The 17648-nt window shown below is 41.9% G+C and overlaps 3 protein-coding genes across 3 annotated transcripts; 1 reads left to right on the top strand and 2 right to left on the bottom strand.

Moving 5' to 3' along the window:
• Positions 1 to 901: 901 nt before the first annotated feature.
• LOC112572157 (polycystic kidney disease protein 1-like 3) lies at positions 902 to 4371 on the bottom strand. The gene is made up of 5 exons (XM_025251715.1): positions 4144 to 4371; positions 2867 to 3123; positions 1836 to 1965; positions 1503 to 1553; positions 902 to 1087 (listed from the first exon to the last, which is right to left on the bottom strand). Exons 1-4 carry the CDS (start codon positions 4211 to 4213, stop codon positions 1540 to 1542), a joined length of 471 nt encoding a protein of 156 aa, XP_025107500.1. The 5' UTR covers positions 4214 to 4371; the 3' UTR covers positions 902 to 1087; positions 1503 to 1539.
• A 2129-nt stretch (positions 4372 to 6500) lies between these two features.
• Positions 6501 to 9496, bottom strand: LOC112572159 (lipoxygenase homology domain-containing protein 1-like). The gene is made up of 5 exons (XM_025251716.1): positions 9315 to 9496; positions 8499 to 8755; positions 7792 to 7915; positions 7461 to 7511; positions 6501 to 6927 (listed from the first exon to the last, which is right to left on the bottom strand). Exons 1-4 carry the CDS (start codon positions 9385 to 9387, stop codon positions 7498 to 7500), a joined length of 468 nt encoding a protein of 155 aa, XP_025107501.1. The 5' UTR covers positions 9388 to 9496; the 3' UTR covers positions 6501 to 6927; positions 7461 to 7497.
• Positions 9497 to 10720: 1224 nt separating this feature from the next.
• LOC112572154 lies at positions 10721 to 12510 on the top strand. The gene has a single exon (XM_025251709.1). It carries the CDS (start codon positions 10726 to 10728, stop codon positions 11842 to 11844), a length of 1119 nt encoding a protein of 372 aa, XP_025107494.1. The 5' UTR covers positions 10721 to 10725; the 3' UTR covers positions 11845 to 12510.
• The last annotated feature ends 5138 nt before the right edge of the window (positions 12511 to 17648 follow it).

Below are 17648 nucleotides of genomic sequence, written 5' to 3' on the forward strand. Positions count from 1 at the left end.
TACTATCGAACAGTACAATCAAACAGCTTACCTTTAGAAAAAAAGTCTCTTAACTTCGTTTGGCGTCGATGTGCCGACGCATCTCGCTTCAAAATCTCAAAACCTTTTTACTTTTTTCTCCGCCGTGGTAAGATTCACCTTTGAAAGTCATTGTTTTGTCAGGAGTGCAATAAAGAATAAACCGGTTTCGTCTACATTGAAGATGTCATCAGGAATGTAACCTGCAACAAATTCTGGCAGTGTCTGTCTCCAATGACTGCAATCTTCTTCCGGCACTTGCGCACTTTTTAAAAACAATTCCGTGTCTTTTCTTGAATTTGTCCAACCAACCATTGCTGGGTTTCTTTCAGAAAAGTGGACAGCGTATTTGTGGGAATGCCGAATTACTTCGCTATTTCCACTTTCTTCTTGTCGCCCTTTTCGACGGCTCTGATGACTAACTTTTTCAGCTGAAGCTTACCACTTGCCATGTCCGCGGCACGTACCGCACGCTAGTTGACTCCAGTTGCCTCTGGCTGGTGAGGACTCAAAATTCGACTAACGGAGGTTGGAAGCAAAAAAAACCTTCGAGTTAAAGAGATTTAAAATACATTGGTCTTATGCACTTTAGCCGGGAACTAACAATTAATTCGATATAGGGAGGTTTCCGACTTAAGGAAGGTTGACTTATCGACGTCCGATTGTAACGGTTCACCTCGTGTCCAGTCAGCACCAAGGTCTTACAACTTCTTTTGTTTGCTTATTTGCCTTTTTAGTTTTGTTTTCTTTTGTTGTTGTTTTTTTTTAAGTTTTAGTTTTTGTTTATAGCCATGGCTGTTTGTGCTGTTTTACTTGTCTGATCGTTTTAAGATTGCCGTAAATTCTCGTTTTCACACTCCACTGAAAAACTCGTCAGCCAAAATTCATGCATGAACAGACGTTCTTTATTATGACATGCCAGCAGGTTTCTACAAATAAAAGCAATTTCAGCAAATATTTGAGTCCTGGATGCCTTCAAAGTTTAGACGGTGAAAACAAAATTTCAGTTTGCAGTACTGTAAGTTGACCTCAGGACATCTGCTCCAAAGCCACGTTACTTCTCTCCATCCTTTGAACACAATATAATTATATATAATCACATCACACCCGAAACAAACAGACAATAAAGAAATGTAGCTCAAAGACCGATTTTCTAAAATCTTTTAGCAACATTTTTATAACACCGAGCGAAAGACGCAAAATAGCATCAACGTCTACTTCAAGATAAGGAAACGCACGAACACACACACACACACACACAGATATGTACAGGGTTTCAGCTCAAAGTGAAATGTCATTTCTCATTTCTTCTACAAAGTCAACTTTACTTTCGATCAGATATTACAGTTTGTAGTACTCTAACCGCTAACAGTTTTCATGCAATTCGACTTTCAAACATTTAGAACAATCTTGCTCCACAGCTCTTTGTGTAATTAGAATGTCTACAAGTGTCCTAGATGATAAAGTAATGATTGGAAGTGTACCTTGTCATCCGCTGTCTACCATTGCCACGTTGATCCATCACGGTAGGCGACCTGTAGTGGGAGACAAAAGATAAATGTATGTCAAGTTATATACATTGTCAGATATGACTTCACATGTTGTTGAAGACAAACCAAACCATTCATCTTATATGGGGACTGTTTAGAAATAACATAGAGAGAGACTCCCTAGTGCATTTGTTCCTTTAAAAAAAAGACCTCCAGGATATCCACGAAATGTTGCAATGGCCACTCCTAAGTCCTTTAGTGGACTATATGTATGTGTTTTGATTTGTGTGGCATTTCTCTGACAATCAGTAGACAGGATACACTTACCTTCGCTACACTCTGGTGTGCGCATTATTATACGGTCTGCTCCCCTCTCTTCTGGTTCTGTTCCGACCCAGCGGTTGACACCAAAATCGCGAGTCCTTCGCATTGTACCACCCTTCATCCTTACCTTAAGCTAAGTAGACAACAATATAAAAACAATAATTTGTGGTCGCACGTTAAGAAAGCATACTATGTTCAACAGCCACTAGTGTAAAACATCTAAGCTGATACAGTATGTTAATTAACAACAAATGTACCCTACAAATCGTATGTTCCATAGTCAAAATTAATACCCACTGCTGCCATGGTGTTTTTAATCCAGCAGTTAGGAAAGCTTCGCGCATTTTGTCTGTACCTGACTATGTACTTACTAACCACAGAATTTGCATCATTCATCTCAGGTAAACGCTATTCCATGCAAAAGTGACAGACACCTGAAATCGTTTGTGCCTTCTGCCGTCCAGATGCTCAACGTCAGATGAAGTGTCAGTGGTGTTGTAGGTGCGCACATGATAATTCGTAAAATAGTTTGTTTGTTGTATATTTTATACAATAAAATACAAAGCTCGACGAGCTCTGTACAACAAACTTGTAGACAACGGTGGGTTTCCGTCAATGGCAATCCTTTTTTTTTTTCACAGAGGAAGAACAACACAAACTTTCACTTTCTTGCCATCGATGAAGATAGGGAGGAGTTGACAGTTTCTGTGTCTATTTAGCTGTTTTCTCCCAACGATCAGTATACTGTTCTTCAACTGGTACTAGTCAAGGGAGGATTTGTTTATCTTGAACTCTTCCTGCCTTCTGATAGTTTGTACTAGGGAACAGTTTAAGTGTTGTTTTATCTCTTATTCATAATCTTCACTTTCAAGATGTTTTTATGACATCTACAGCATTCTTTAAGCCATTTGCGTACATTCATTTCTGAATGTTTATAAATGAACTGGAATCTTAAATGACAACAATTCAGTACATATGAGAATGATCACTACCTGAAAGCTGTATAAGGGTTAGTATCAAAAATCTTTATTTACCGTTTCGAGATACCAGCCAGGGGATAAGCCACCGTTATCGTGAAAGATTCTGATACCGCATACTTCACTGAAGTTAATAAGGTCGTCTACGACGAAGTGGTCTAGGGCACCTTCTTGAAAGTCGTTCAAATGAAAATTGTCTAATTCTAAAGGCCGGGACTGTAGGCCATTGTCGTTATACAAGACGATGAACACACGGGCGTCAGTAGCGGCGTGCTCTTTCAGCGGTGTGTATGTCCATATCTGCCAGCGTGTTCCTAAAAGAAATTGTTATTATCATCATCGTCGTCGTCATCATCATCATTAATATTATTCTATCGATCATTTAGATGCTTTTAAGTAGGCCGAATATGTCGTATTTTCGGATAAACAGTGGCAGACACATGCTTCCACCATTTCTTTTTTGGCAAAGTGATTTCGAAGTATGTCTTTCTTGTGGGCATCATGTGATACTTGTCAACAAGCCACCCTAGACACTAATTGGAGCGATTGTTACTTCCCCATTTAAGTTATCCTAGGACAGTGAGCTAAAAAGAAATGATCTTGAAATAAAGCGAGAAAAACATTGATTGAAACAGGATCTTGTAAATTCTACGTCTGACACCTAGTATTTTGTCTAAACAGCTAAGCTACAGACGACAACTGTGTAGCACCAGTGTCATAATGTCAACCAGTATTCAAGTGGATGTAGCAATGTGGTTTAGGAGATGCCTGAAGCTGACAAAGAAAGCATGGACATGTGAGAAACACTTGTGTCCTAGAATCTTTGATATTAGCTGGTCTTGACAAAATTTATTTTGACAATATTAATAGTGGTACACAGACTAGGAAAACAAATGGCTAGAATTAATGCAGATAAAACTGAGCTGAATATAATATAAGATAATTATCATCGTCCTCCTCTTTGCAAGCATCAAACAATTTTAATATTAAAAATGTATGACATATGCGGCCGTGTGCTTAGACATTTATATTTATTCTTACATTTTTTTAATTGATAACGGATCAAAACCTTATTAACCCTGAAGAAGAAGCACCTGACTTTAGTAAAACTCTTCTTTTTTTAATGTTTTGAAGAGTTCGTGGGCAGATGTACAGGCTGTTGCCCACACTAAGTATCAGACAAGGTTAGGTTCATTTAAACAAGAAGGATATCTCGTACATATATTTTATGTGGCTGGCGTTTAAATCTTAGGATTAAAACTCCTTCAAATTAGAATACATCATGCTATATGCATTTATTATCTCTTATTATAATTATTGCTTATTTTACTTACCGATTGACCTTCTAGCATCATTGACACCCAAACCTACAATAAGCCAGAACAGAGATGCAATTCGCCACATGGTAACGGATTGAATCAAGAAGCTCCAACTGAAACGAATGTGTTTACATTTATCTAACACAGACGACGTTCAAACATCTGTGACGACAGTTTCAAGCTTTCGCAGTCAAGCGATACCATCGATTCAAATCTCACATGCGCGTGGAAACACACGCAGACACACAAACACATCCACCGCTAGGACCAGGCTTGTCACTGTTCTTTGCTGTCATCTGTCATCGTCCAGTCAGTTTGGGAGGCATGTGTCCGTTGATAATAATAATAACGTGCCTACAAGGGGGGCGCGAAGGTGGTCATTTTTTAAAAGTGTCTTATATCGGTATTAGTGAAATTAGCTTAGATTGTGTAACCGAGTGGTGAGGGCGATCAAACTCCAAATCTCTTCTCCCTATTCAAGTACACTGTCTCGGCATGCAGTGACTTCTCACTTCCAAAACGCAAAACACAATCCCCCTCTCACCAATTAAGCATCCAGTCTCCCTCCTCTCGCCTTTTGCCCTCTCTCTCCCCCAATCTCTCATCGCTGACTACCCTCTCTCGCTCCAGTCACACCTCTCTTTCTTCTTTTTTTTTAAACAACTGAAAGACACGCATTCAGGAAACGTCCATCATTCACACCCTTTCGCCCTCGCACGTGCTCAGTCCTAGTACTCTAGGTCCCTGACAGAAGGCCATGACCACACAGTGCGGGGTGGGAGCTGAAGGCTCACCTTTATCACTCACGCGTGTACACACTCGGTCATCACACGAGTACACATGCACACGCACAAACACACGCTCTCAAACACATTCACACTCCACATGTGGACACAAGGCTAAGAAATCTGGCCTTTGACCCCAGGTGTGGAGGGGGGGGTGGTAGGAAAGGTCGAGGCTACGGTACGTAACCAGGCCGTGGGAACAGAGGAAAGACACTTTCTGGAACGTTCCGCTGCGACTGGATAAAGACAGCAGTTTTAATCCAAATTTTGGAGGCGAAGTACACTTGTACAAGAAGATAGCCATGGATAAATTTGTGATGCGAAAAGAACTGACTGCGGTGGTTTTTTGACAAGGAAAAGTGAAGAAACGAGCGATGTGCAAGTTTTGGATGCTGGAGCCGATGAAAAACCAGAAAGGCCTGCTACGAAAGTAAGAAAGTATGACAATGAATACTTGAAAATTGGTTTTACAAACATTATTGTTGATGGTAAAGAACGCCCACAGTGTGTTGTTTGCCTCACAATATTAGCTCCAGAGAGTATGAAGCCAAACAAACTACGGCGCCATTTGGAAAGTCATCATGCGGAGTTAGCTTGCAAACCTCACTGAGATATCTGAAGACGTGTCTGATCAGTTGATCAGTCGTATAAAAAGCCAAAATTTTGCTTTGCAGTTAGATGAAGCTGCTGACACTGCAGGTGACTCATATTTGATTGCTTACATTCGTTACGTGTGGGAAAATAATCTTCTGGAAGACTTTTTATTTTGCAAGAAAATTGAACGCAGAGCAACAGCCCAAGATTTTTTGGGGATGTCGGTGACTTCCTTAAGGACCAAGGCACTTCCTGAGTTCCTGCGTCGGCTTGTGCACAGATGGCGCTCCTGCAATGGCTGGAAAAAACAAGGGCTGCAATCTCTTATTGAAAAGGTTGCTCCAGACGTAGTTTGGACTCACTGCATGATCCACGTGAAGTTCTAGCTTCACAAAGATTGAGTGTTGAGTTGAACACAGTGCTAACGGATGTCATCAAATGGTGACTTATAAAGAACAGTTCTGCCAGATCTCGCTGTTTTCTCTGATATGTCAAGACATGGGAGCCGACTATGATGCCTTGCTCTAGTACTGCGAATCAAGGTGGTTGTCGCGTGGAAAAGCTCTCGCGAGAGTCTTTGAATTGCGGGAAGAATTGTGGGTGTTTCTGAAGAAGAACTTTTTCAACAAGGCTGACCTGCTTAAGAACGACCGATGGCTGCTGCTAAAGGCATATTTATCGGACATATTTGAGAAGCTGAAAGTTGTGAATACTTCTCTGCAAGGGAAAGACACCACCATATTACAAACTACTGACAAGATGAATGCTTTCGTCCGAAAAATTTCGTTGTGGACGCAAAAGATACGCCAAGAAAATATTTTTGATATGTTTCCGTGCTTGTGTAAATTATCATATACAATGTGAATATTCCGGCACGTGTGTGTGTGTGTGTTCATATAAGGATATAATTAGCAAGCCAAATGTAATTTTATTATACACTACGAAGTGACTTCGCCAACAACAATGCTCAGTGTAAGGAGCTCGAATGCATTATGTTTATTTAAAGTGCTTGAAGGTAAAGCATTCGTTCACTTTCTGTTCACTTTGACACAATATTAGTTAGTCCTACCTGCTATGTCCATGTGGAACATTTTCCTAGTCTTCAGAGATAATTATGTCAGAAATGAATATTTTTTTTCTGCTGTAGTGCTCTCGTGCTCTGTAATTGTAACTAAATATATTTTTGAAACGTTTGACCGTCGCCAGAGCCTTATCACAAGCCTTTAAGCCAAAATTCATGCATGAACAGACGATCTTTATTATGACATGCCAGAAAGTTTCTACAAATAAAAGCAATTTCAGCAAGTATTCCAGTCCTGGATGCCTTCAAAGTTTAGACGGTGAAAACAAAATTTCAGTTTGCAGTACTGTAAGATGACCTCAGGAAATCTGCTCCAACGCCACGTTACTTCTCTCCATCCTTTGAACACAATATAATTATATATAATCACATCACACCCGAAACAGACAACAAAGACAAAGAGTTCAAAAAGATATTTTTAAAAATCTTTTAGCAGTATTTTTATAACACCAAACAAAAGACGGAAAATGGCATCAACGTCTGCTTCAAACACACGAACAGACACACACACTTAAACATCATTCTCTATGTCTCTTTCTCACACTCACACGCAGATATCTACAACGCAGGCACAAAGACACGCATCAATACACACACATATATATAAACACCATTCTCCATCTCTCACTCACACACACGCACACACGCAAATTTCTACAGGCGTTCAGTTCAAAGTCCAATGCCTGTTCTAATTTTTTCTACAAAGTCGACTTTACCTTCGATCAGATATTACCATTTGTAGTACTGTAACCGTTAATACTTTTCATGCAATTCGACTTTCAAACATTTAGAACAATCCTGCTCCACAGCTCTTTGTGTAATTAGAATGTCTAGAAGTGTCCTAGATGATAAAGTAAGGATTGGAAGTGTACCTTGTCATCCGCTGTCTACCATTGCCACGTTGATCCATCATGGTAGGGGACCTGTAGTGGGAGACAAAAGATACATGTATGTCAAGTGATACATTGTCAGATATGACTTCACATGCTGTTGAACACAAACCAAACCACTCATCTTAAATGGGGTCTGTTTACAAATAACTGATAGAAATACTCCCTAGTGTATATTTTCTTTTAAGAAAAAGACCTCCAGGATATGCACGAAATGTTGCAATGCCCATTCCTAAGACCTGTGGTGGACTATATGTATGTGTTTTGATTTGTGTGGCATTTCTCTGACAATCAGTAGATAGGACCTACTTACCGTCTCTACACGGTGGCGTGCGCTGTATTACAAAGTTGACATTGCTCTCTTCTTCTTGTGTTGGGACCCAGTCGTTGACAATAAACTTGCGTGGTACTGTCATTTCCTCAGATTTCACCTCCACCTAGTTAGACAGCAATATAAAATCAACAATTTGTGGTCAGCACATTTAGAAGGAATATTACTTACAGCAGCCACTAATTTAAAACATCGAAACATCTATTTATACAATAAAATACAAAACTCAACGACCTCTGTACAAAAAATTGTAGACAACGGTAGTTTACAGTCAATGGAAGTCAATTTTTCACGTTCTGTTTAGAATCTTGTTGTAGAATATACTTTCAGAAACATCTCCTCCCTCTAAATCGCTCGAGAGTCCCAAACACAATCTGCAGCTCGCAGACGACATTGCACAGAGGAAGAACAACACTAACTTGCACTTTAGCGATTTTATCTTAAACTCTTTCTGTGTTCTGATAGTTTGCACTAGGAAACAGTTTAACTGTTGTTTTATCTCTTATCCATAATCTTCACTTTCAAGACGTTTTTACGACATCTACAGCATTCTTTAAGCCATTTGCGTACATTCATTTCTGGATGTTTATAAATGAACTGGAATCTTAAATGAAAACAATTCAGTACATATGGGAATGATGACTACTTAATATCTGTAAAAGGGTTTAGTGTCAAAAATGTTTATTTACCCATCGCAGATACCAGCCAGGGGAATCGCCACTGTTATCATGATAGATTCTGATAGAGCATACTTCCTTGAAGTCACCCCAGTGTCGGAAGCGGAAGGTGTTAGTATCACCTCGCTCAAAGTCGTCCTTCCAAAGTTCGTCTAATCGTAAAGGCTTGGAGTTTTGTCCATTAGGGTCAATCAAGATGATGAACACATCGGCGTTAGTATCAGCGTGCTCTTTATCCCCTGTTTTTGTAGTTATAGTCCAACGTATTCCTAGAAGACATTATTAATATTGTTATCATCATCATCATTATTATTATTATTATATATTATTATATCGATCATTTCGCTGCTTTAAAGTAGGCCGAATGTGTTGTATATTCGACTAAACATTAACAGAGCACACAAAGAAGATGTGGGACATATCGCGGCCTTGCGCTAATACATTTATACTTATTCTTAAAGGTCTTTTTAATTTTACCAGACTGATAGCAGATCAAAACCTTATTAATCCGGAAGAAGAAGAACCTGCCTCCTCTTTTATAAACTTATGAAGAGATCGTAGCCTGACAGAATGTCAAAACATGTCTGGGTCCCACAGTCGTGTTAACAGTTCCTTCACAGCAGATGTATATGTCGTTGTCCACACTAAGTATCAGACCAGCTTAGCCCGTCTGCTACAGACGACTTCTTTTAAACAAGGAGGATATCTGGTACATATATTTTATGTGGCTGGCGTTTAAATCTTAGGATCACAACTCCTTCAAATTAGACTACACCATGTTATATGTATTTATTATCACTTATTTTAATTATTGATTATTTTACTTACCTTCTCCGTTTAAGTGAACATCATTGACACCAAAAGCTACAAGAAGCCAGAACAAAGATGCAATTTTCCACATGGTAACGGCTTGAATCAAGAAGCTCCAACTGAAACGAATGTGTTTGCATTTATCTAACACAGACGACGTACAAACATCTGTGACGACAGTTTCAAGCTTTCGCAGTCAAGCGATACCATCGATTCAAATCTCACATGCGCGTGGAAACACAGACAGACACACAAACACATCCACCGCTAGGACCAGGCTTGTCACTGTTCTTTGCTGTCATCTCTCATGGTCCTGTCAGTTTGGGAGGCGTGTGTCCGAAAATAATAATAATAATAATAATAATAATAATAATAATAATAATAATAATAATAATAATAATAATAATGCGAAATTTGTAGAGCGCATACTTACGCTTTAAGGAGCATGCTCTTAGAAGTGTGAACCTGCAATAATTCAACACACTGACATCAAGCGTGCATTTCTTAAGAAGTGGCTTCACCAGCACATTGTTAAAGAAAGATAGGAAAACACCTGATCACAAGGTCACATTAACAATGTTTATGATGGCAGGAAGTAAAATATGTAAGCACTCAACAAGAAGAATTGTGGGTAATTGGGTTTAACTGGCAAGTTGTTTGCTTGTCTTTCAGCAAAATTGCCTTTATATCAGCACCAGAGACTGGTTAAAATTCAGTCAGAGAGCATCCCAGAAGAATATCACAAGAGATGATGGCAGGATGAGCGAGTGTCCGAAGTCTTGCTAGCAAACTAATCGGGACATACCGACGTTTGTGCATAATAACATCAACATGAGCAGGAACTTCATTATACTTAAGCAGAATCAGTATTCAGTGAGTCAATATCTTCTGACTGATACAATACTGATAGTTAAGATCGAACACCGCACTCAGTGTTAAAACATTCAGCGTTTGTCACATGCTTGTTTTATAAGTTAAACACTATGACAGAAATATTTGATTCTTATGTGATGTTCATGTAAAGAAGCTTAGACGTTGCCACACGTGGTAGTCATGTTTCTCTACCCAAACAAGTGAGATTTAAATGTGGCGGCCATTCAATTGTCGTTTTGTGTGGTTTATGTTTACAGAAATTCAGCACCAGACTACATGTAGATGATCCAGTACAGTTAGGGTTGTCCTACATAGCAGACAGTAGTCAGGTCGAGACAGGAAGTACATTAAGGTCACTGACGTGTCCTGGTTCCAACACAGTCTAACGACACAATATGTGACATCACACTACCCACTGGTTAATTTAGCATCATGGCAGACAAGCTTCTTACTCTAATTTGAGCAAGTCTAAATTAACGGACAAGTTTTCATACAAGTCATCTTTTTTCAAAAATTCTATTACTATATAGAGATTAAAAAATTCTTTGATGGGGCCATGGCGGAATTAAATCGAGCTTCAAGCGGCTGGCATCACCATCAAAGACCGCACGCCGACGTCGTTGACACATCCAACATCATCGCCACAGAACATCCCGCTACTTTCCGAGAGGAACTTATTTACGGAGTACTCGTGTCCCTGAACAAGCTCCAGTCAAAAACTTGGGGTAAGGTGATTTACATGGAGAGGGGGAGACAAGTCACCAGCACCTACCTGAGTTCACGCTCGGTCGTGATCGACGGTTCCTTTACCTCAGTGGACGGAGACAGTGCTGAACGAGCCACGGTTGCCAAGTTTGGCTTAAGACAGTTCCAGAATCGCCTGAGAGACAGAGACACTGCATATTTCCGCGACCAGATTCGCGAGGGCGTGCGTCTAACGGGTGACTCTGATGGCAACATTCTGGCGTGTCGTCTGACGGAGCTGACTGTCACGGTCAAAGGTCTGCAACAGCCGCATTCCTTCTGTCTCTCTGCTGACGTCCTCCTCCAAAAGGGCAATCTCCCCTTTGATGAGACAATCAAGATATTTGACATGAAAGAATTCCGAAGCACAATCGCACTGGAACTGAAGCGAGGAGAGTTTTCCAAGGAGAGACTGCGTCGCGCGTGCTTGGTGGGCCTCAGCTTTGGTCAAGATGACGCAGACGACCTCGAGACGCCATGTTGGATGTACATCATTAGCATCAGCGCCCTTAAGGAGCTTGAATCACCAGAAGTAAAACGCCAGGCACAGCAGCAGGCCGCCCTGGCGCAAATGAAGTCAGAGGACAAATACAAAGAAAGTGCAGCCAAGCAACGGACGGACAGATCCAGGTGGGCGAAGTCTGACCAGAGAGACCACCTGGCCAACAAAGAAGCGGGCATGCCTCAACTGAGAGAGCAGCCGCGGGCCAAAAAACAGTTGGTTGGAGAAAGTATCGGTTATTACAGCTGGGAAATTCAACCTAGCAAAGAGCGGACTACGATGGAAGAATTACAGAGGCCTGCTGCTCCCAAAATAGGGAGGTCAGGGGAGCGAGTGCGGCAGTGGGCCAAGCTGGAGACCGCCATCAAGATCAGTCACATCAAAGCTGCCAAAGATGCCTCTAACGACCAGGTGTCAGGACAAGACTGAATAACGGCCTTCAGACGACGACCCTCCATACTACACAGCTCGAGTGCACTTGTTGTCTTCTAGTGTTCCAGTGGCCTGTCTCTTCCAAGAGGGTTTCTCAGTGCTTCTTTTGTCCGGAAGAAGAACAGTTCTTTGAAATGGAATCTGTCTTTGTAGATGCGTTGGCAGTGAATCTGTTTTGTTTTCATGAACATGAACAACTGAACCATCAAGGTTGCTGCGAACTGTGCTTTTCGAGTAAGAATGCAGAAAAGGGGTAGAGAAAATTGGAAATGTAAATAGTTCCTGTCGACTGAGATGAACATGATAATAATAATGTCGCATTTCTGACGAGAGATTTTGCGCGATGAAAAAACTGTCGTCTGAAGCCACGAGCTTGAAGATTGAAAATGCCTGTCAGGTGTATCATGTGTTGTCTGTTGAGAGTAATGTGTGTTTTGAAAGTTTCAGTGGTGATAACTGTGACGACTGGGTAGTTTCAAATGTCTTACATGTGAAGTGCTGTCCAAAATTGACATTCAGTCAGCGATGATAGTAAAGGAGCAAAAACGAGCTTTAAAATTTAATACAAGAAAATGTGATTAAAATAATATTTGACGACAATATATTTGAATCATTCTTTTGAGGGACCCAATAAAAGCATGAAAATTTGAAAAAAAAAAAAAATTAAAAAATTCTTGTGTAGTCGTAAAGATTACTGCACTTCCGTTTAGTACACATCTGTAACAGGTTTTTGTCGGAACTTACTTGAGTTCTCATCAACATCCGATGCATTTCGTAAGAGCCGGATGGTGTTGTGAGTCTCACCATTGCAAGTGTCGCCGCGTCCTGCCAGACATGTTGTCCACAGTCTCCAACAAGGAAGGTCAGACACAGTCCACCATTCGGAGCTCACAACAGGCTGCGACAACATCAACATGTTCAAGCTGTGCTTGTATGCAAACATTATTCTTGTGTGTGTCGGCATGCAGGTGCATATGAGTGAGTAGAGTATTTTTTTCATTTTATGTGTTTCTCGCAATTTTATAGATATATATATATTTTTTTGTTCATTAGTAGTTTTGTTATCAAAGTTTTCGCATACATCACTCGTATCAATAGAACAAAATTATAATAATTTATGGGAATGTGTTTCTGGATGCTACATCATGGCTACACTGCACCAACTTCTTCTTCTTCTTCTTCTCGATCACTCTAAATGGACACGCCTGCCTCCTGCACAAATGATGCTGTGCGCCGCAGGTCCTCCAGGCTGCCGTGTAGCTTCCTCGACACTGGCGTCCCATCAGTCCAGATGCGGTGCCTGAGGTCTTCGTGCATGGGACATTCTTGCAGTAGATGTGCTGTTGTCTGGCACGGGCACTGGCCTGTCTGGCCGATCCGGAGCTTGGTGTATAGGTGGTGATTGAGACGGTTGTGGCCTGTCCTCAGCCTGAAAATAATAACCTTCTCAGCCCTTGTAAGCAGGTAGTATGGGTCGTTCCGGTTGAAACGTGGGTGCTGTTGCAGCCACTTGTTGTGCTGTTTGGCCTTGATGATGGTTTTGATTTCACTGAAGGTGGTGGACCTGTCTTGCTGCTCTTTTGTGGATCCTTCCTTGGCAAGAGTGTCTGCGGCTTCGTTGCCAAATACACCACAGTGGGAGGGAATCCACTGTAGGACGACTGTGTAGTCTCCGCATAAGGAGGAGAGAGCAGTGGTCAGGTCGTTCAGTTTCTTGTCTCTGGCAGTCTGTAAGGCCTGCAGAACAGACAGTGCATCTATAAAGAAGACGACGTTGTTGCAGGTGTCTGGGCTGTTCTCAACGTGGGTGGCACCGGTCTGAATGGCAACTGCTTCAGCCTTAAAGTTGGTGGAGTAGAGGCCGGTTGCGAGGGAAAGGCGGTCTTCTCTTCCTCCTGGGTACCGGATGTAGATTCCGGCGCCACCATTCTTCACGGCTTGTTCAGCTGACCCGTCAGTGAACACATGAGTCCACTGATCTTGAGGGAAGTTGTTGTAAATATACTCCAGAGTACAGGACTTCTTCATAGCGCCGTCTTGGGAGTCTTTCTTGCCGACACCAGGGATGCTGCAGTGAATCAGGGGGAAAGCAGTTTCATTCCATGGTGGGTTTGTCGGCACAGGGGGATCTCTCTGGGTCGTGTTCCAGGATATCTTGGTGTTTCTCGTTCAAGGATCTCGCCTGGTGGATGAAACTTCCCCTTTTAACCTTCCCTTCGTCGGCTGCTCCAGCCTGTTTCTCATGGGGTGATTTGGAAGTCTCTTTGAACTTGCGGCTTGGACGAGCATGTTTGTGTCACGTCGGGTCCGCAAGTGGTTCCACCCTGTGATTGTCCTCCAGTTCCTGTATGGCGTAGACCTCATGGCTCCAGTGATGAGTCTGCTGCTTGGTTCTGAACTTGCTGACTTCTCAAAGTTGGATTTTGCTGCATGTGCCCCATGCTGTCATGCCATACTCTAGGGCTGGTCTGACCCTTCCGGTGTACAGCTTCCTTGAGGATTCTGTCATCCGCGCCCCCAGCTCGTGCCAGCCAACTTCTTCATAATAAGTGCGAAGTCGCACCTTGGCTCTGGCTTCGACTTCTTCGTCTGAGGCTTCCAAAGTAAGTCTCTTTCGAAGGTTACTCCAAGTAGGTAATCAGGGTTGTTTCCTCCAGTGCGAGAATCTGTCCATCGAACTTCAGAGAGGCCTTCTGTTCCCATGGACAGACTAAAAATAGTGTAGGTGTCTTTTTGGGGTTGACTTTGACAAGCACCTCTTCGTCCAGTCCTGCACGAGGACATTAAGCGCACTCTTGGAGTCGGTAGTTGGCAGTTGTCAGGTGTTCTTCTGTGCACCAAGGACCAGGTCACTCTGCATAGATGGCTCCTTGGACATTTCGGGGGAGGTCCTTGATGATGTCGTTTATGAAGACAAGGAACAGGGTAGGACTGAGTCTCCCCCTTGAGGACTCCTTCTCTCCAGCGTCTTCTTTTCGGCTGTATGTTCCGCCGACGTGGACTCTGGCCTTCCTATTGTTCAGGTATTGAAGAGATCCACTGGTACATGCAGCCGGATACGCCCACACTTCTGGAGTTTCAACCTCAGTCCATCTTTCCAGACCTTGTCGAAGGCCTTATTTCCATGTCTATCCACACCGTCAGCGTGTGCTTTCTTGTCCTGGAATCCATTCTTCGATTTCTGGACAATGTATGTAACCTGGTCTTCAGTTGAGCGATGTTGTCTTGAGGCCTGCTTGTTTCTGGTGTAAAGATGTTCTTTTCCAAGTGCCATGATAATCTGGTGTTGATGAGGCGCTCCATTAACTTGCCCACGCAACTGGTGAGGCTTATGGGTCTGTAACTGTCCACCTTCGCTCGGTCTTTGCCTTTCTTGTGGACGGGCACCATGTCAGCCCTCTCGCCAGATTTGTGGGACGTGGCCGCTGTTCCAGCTGTTGTTGAGAGGTCGAGGAGTTTGGTCTTGGCTCGTGGCCCAGGTGTTGCAGCATTTCATTGGTGACCTTATCTGGACCAGGGATTTCTTCTGACTTAGGGTCTTGACTGCTTCTTCAAACTCTCTCATGTTGAATGGTTTGTTCATGTAGTCTTCCTGGTGTTTTCGCTGGCTAAATTCTCTTCTTTCTTCATGAACTTGCTGTTTCTTTTCTTCTGGTACTGTGATGTTGCTGACCTCTTCATAGCTGTCGATGATTGCGTTTGCTGCTTTTCTACCTGTTAGCATATCTTGTGCTTGTTGTATGACGATCGGTGCACGTCTAGTATCTTCATCATTCATCGCCCTTGCCAGTTTCCATAATTTGTTTCCTTCTCTGTCTAGGTTCAGTTCTTCTGTCTTTTCTCCCCAGCTCTTTCTTGCAGCTTCGTTGCAGGCTTTTCTGTATTTGGCGCTTGATTCTTTCGGTGCTATGTTGTTTTCTATTGTGGGGTCATTTTCAGCCTTTTCCCTGGTCTTGGAGACTTCATCTTCTAGTTCTAGACATCAACAATAACATCAGCAATGGCAGAAGTGAGCACACACACACCCACACACACACACGCCCGCATCAAAAGGACAATACATCAGTTTCCATGACTACATTAACAACGCTGCAATATTTCTAACAACAATAATGCTTTGTTTCTAATGTTAAAAGAAATAATATTTGTAGTTATTTGTAGATTGCTGCATGATTACTAGCTACACAGATGACAGCATCACGTAGTGGCCGCAGTTTCTAGTCTAGGATGTCTCCATGTATTAACAGGCTTCACACGTGTTCTTGCATCAGTGGGCAGACATCAAGTTTGTTTCCCGCCCACAGATGTGTGTTTGTGATCTCTAGTCCACGTTGTTTGTAGTTACAGTCGTCATGCTTCACGTGCACGTCACTCACACACTCAGGGTAAGAGATGTGATGTCACCACTTCCCAGTTCCGTCCTCTGTACGACATCGATGTCAGCAATCAGCTCCACCAGGTCCTGTCAGTAACTGATAACACAGAGCCCAGACTGACATTGCTGCTCAAAAAAATAAATAAATAAATAAAAAAAAAATTCGAAGCAGGCTGTCGTATTAGAAAACAATTAATCTTCACACTTCACGGTTCACTGCCTTTAGTGCCTCCCTATACCCGCCTCTAAATACCCCGTTAATACTCTTTAATGGGCGGTATATGATGTATGAAGGAAAGGTTGACCAGATTCTGATCTGAGAGACCAAGTGGTGGATGTAGCAGTGACGTGTACGCGTCCTTCACCTTGGTGTGAAAGAGGTCAAGCATCTTGCCCCCCACTTGTTGCGCATGTAACGTGTTGTTGGTATTTCGGTAGAGATTTCATCAACCTGTAGTAGTTAAATCGCCAGTTATAAGGTTGAAAGTATCTGGAAAGGTTCAAGGTGCTGTATGTTAGACTGAATCACATCACACTACTAGAACGAGACTGGTGTATACAAAGCTTCCGGCTTAGTAACATTCATTGTTTAGGCTCTCGTCTTTTAATGGTCTTCAACATCATTTTCAGACCTTCATGCATTGATGATATGAATAATGAATAAAAGGAGAGACAGAGCAAGCCTACCAAGTTGAATGCACTTCGAGACTTATTCCTCTACTTTAATTAAACTTACTTATTCAGTAGCTGTTATTTCTAGATTTCACCGTAAAAAATTATTGTGGTTGCTTCAGACACTTAAAAATTGAGTACCGGAACAAAGTTTTGTCTTGCTTGTGTGTGACTGACAAATGTTCTGTCGATGTCAGGATGAGACATCTATTGTCATTCTTTGGAGAACAAAGGTTTAAACCCCGTCACCACTTGAATTATTTCCACATGTCACACTCATTTATTCCAAATCACGATGTAATACAAAGACCAGTTCAAATACAACGCGAAGATAGAAGTCACTTAAACGATAACAAAAATGACAAAACTTTTTACTATTTCTGATTCTTTAAGCCCGCATGTGGCAAAGTAAACTCGCACTGGTTTTACTGCACATTCAGATTAAAATCGCCTTTCTTTTTTGCTGTAGGAAAGGCAAGTTCACTTGTGATTAGATAAAACAACCACTAGCACTGCAAACTTTGACTGTTATCTGGAATTCGACATTCGCACATAGCCCGTAGGTAACAAGAATCATGTACAGGGACCGAAATGTTCCACATATCAAAATAATGGTTTCACCCCGTGTAAAGTCAGCAACAGGGTTTTACAAACTCTTTTGTTTGCTTCTTTGTCTTTTTAAATTTGTTTTGTTTTGTTGGTTTTTTTCTGTAGGTATATATATATATTTTTTTGGTTTTGTTTTTGTTTTTTG

This window comes from Pomacea canaliculata, linkage group LG9, assembly GCF_003073045.1.
Source record: "Pomacea canaliculata isolate SZHN2017 linkage group LG9, ASM307304v1, whole genome shotgun sequence".
Taxonomy (NCBI): domain Eukaryota; kingdom Metazoa; phylum Mollusca; class Gastropoda; order Architaenioglossa; family Ampullariidae; genus Pomacea; species Pomacea canaliculata.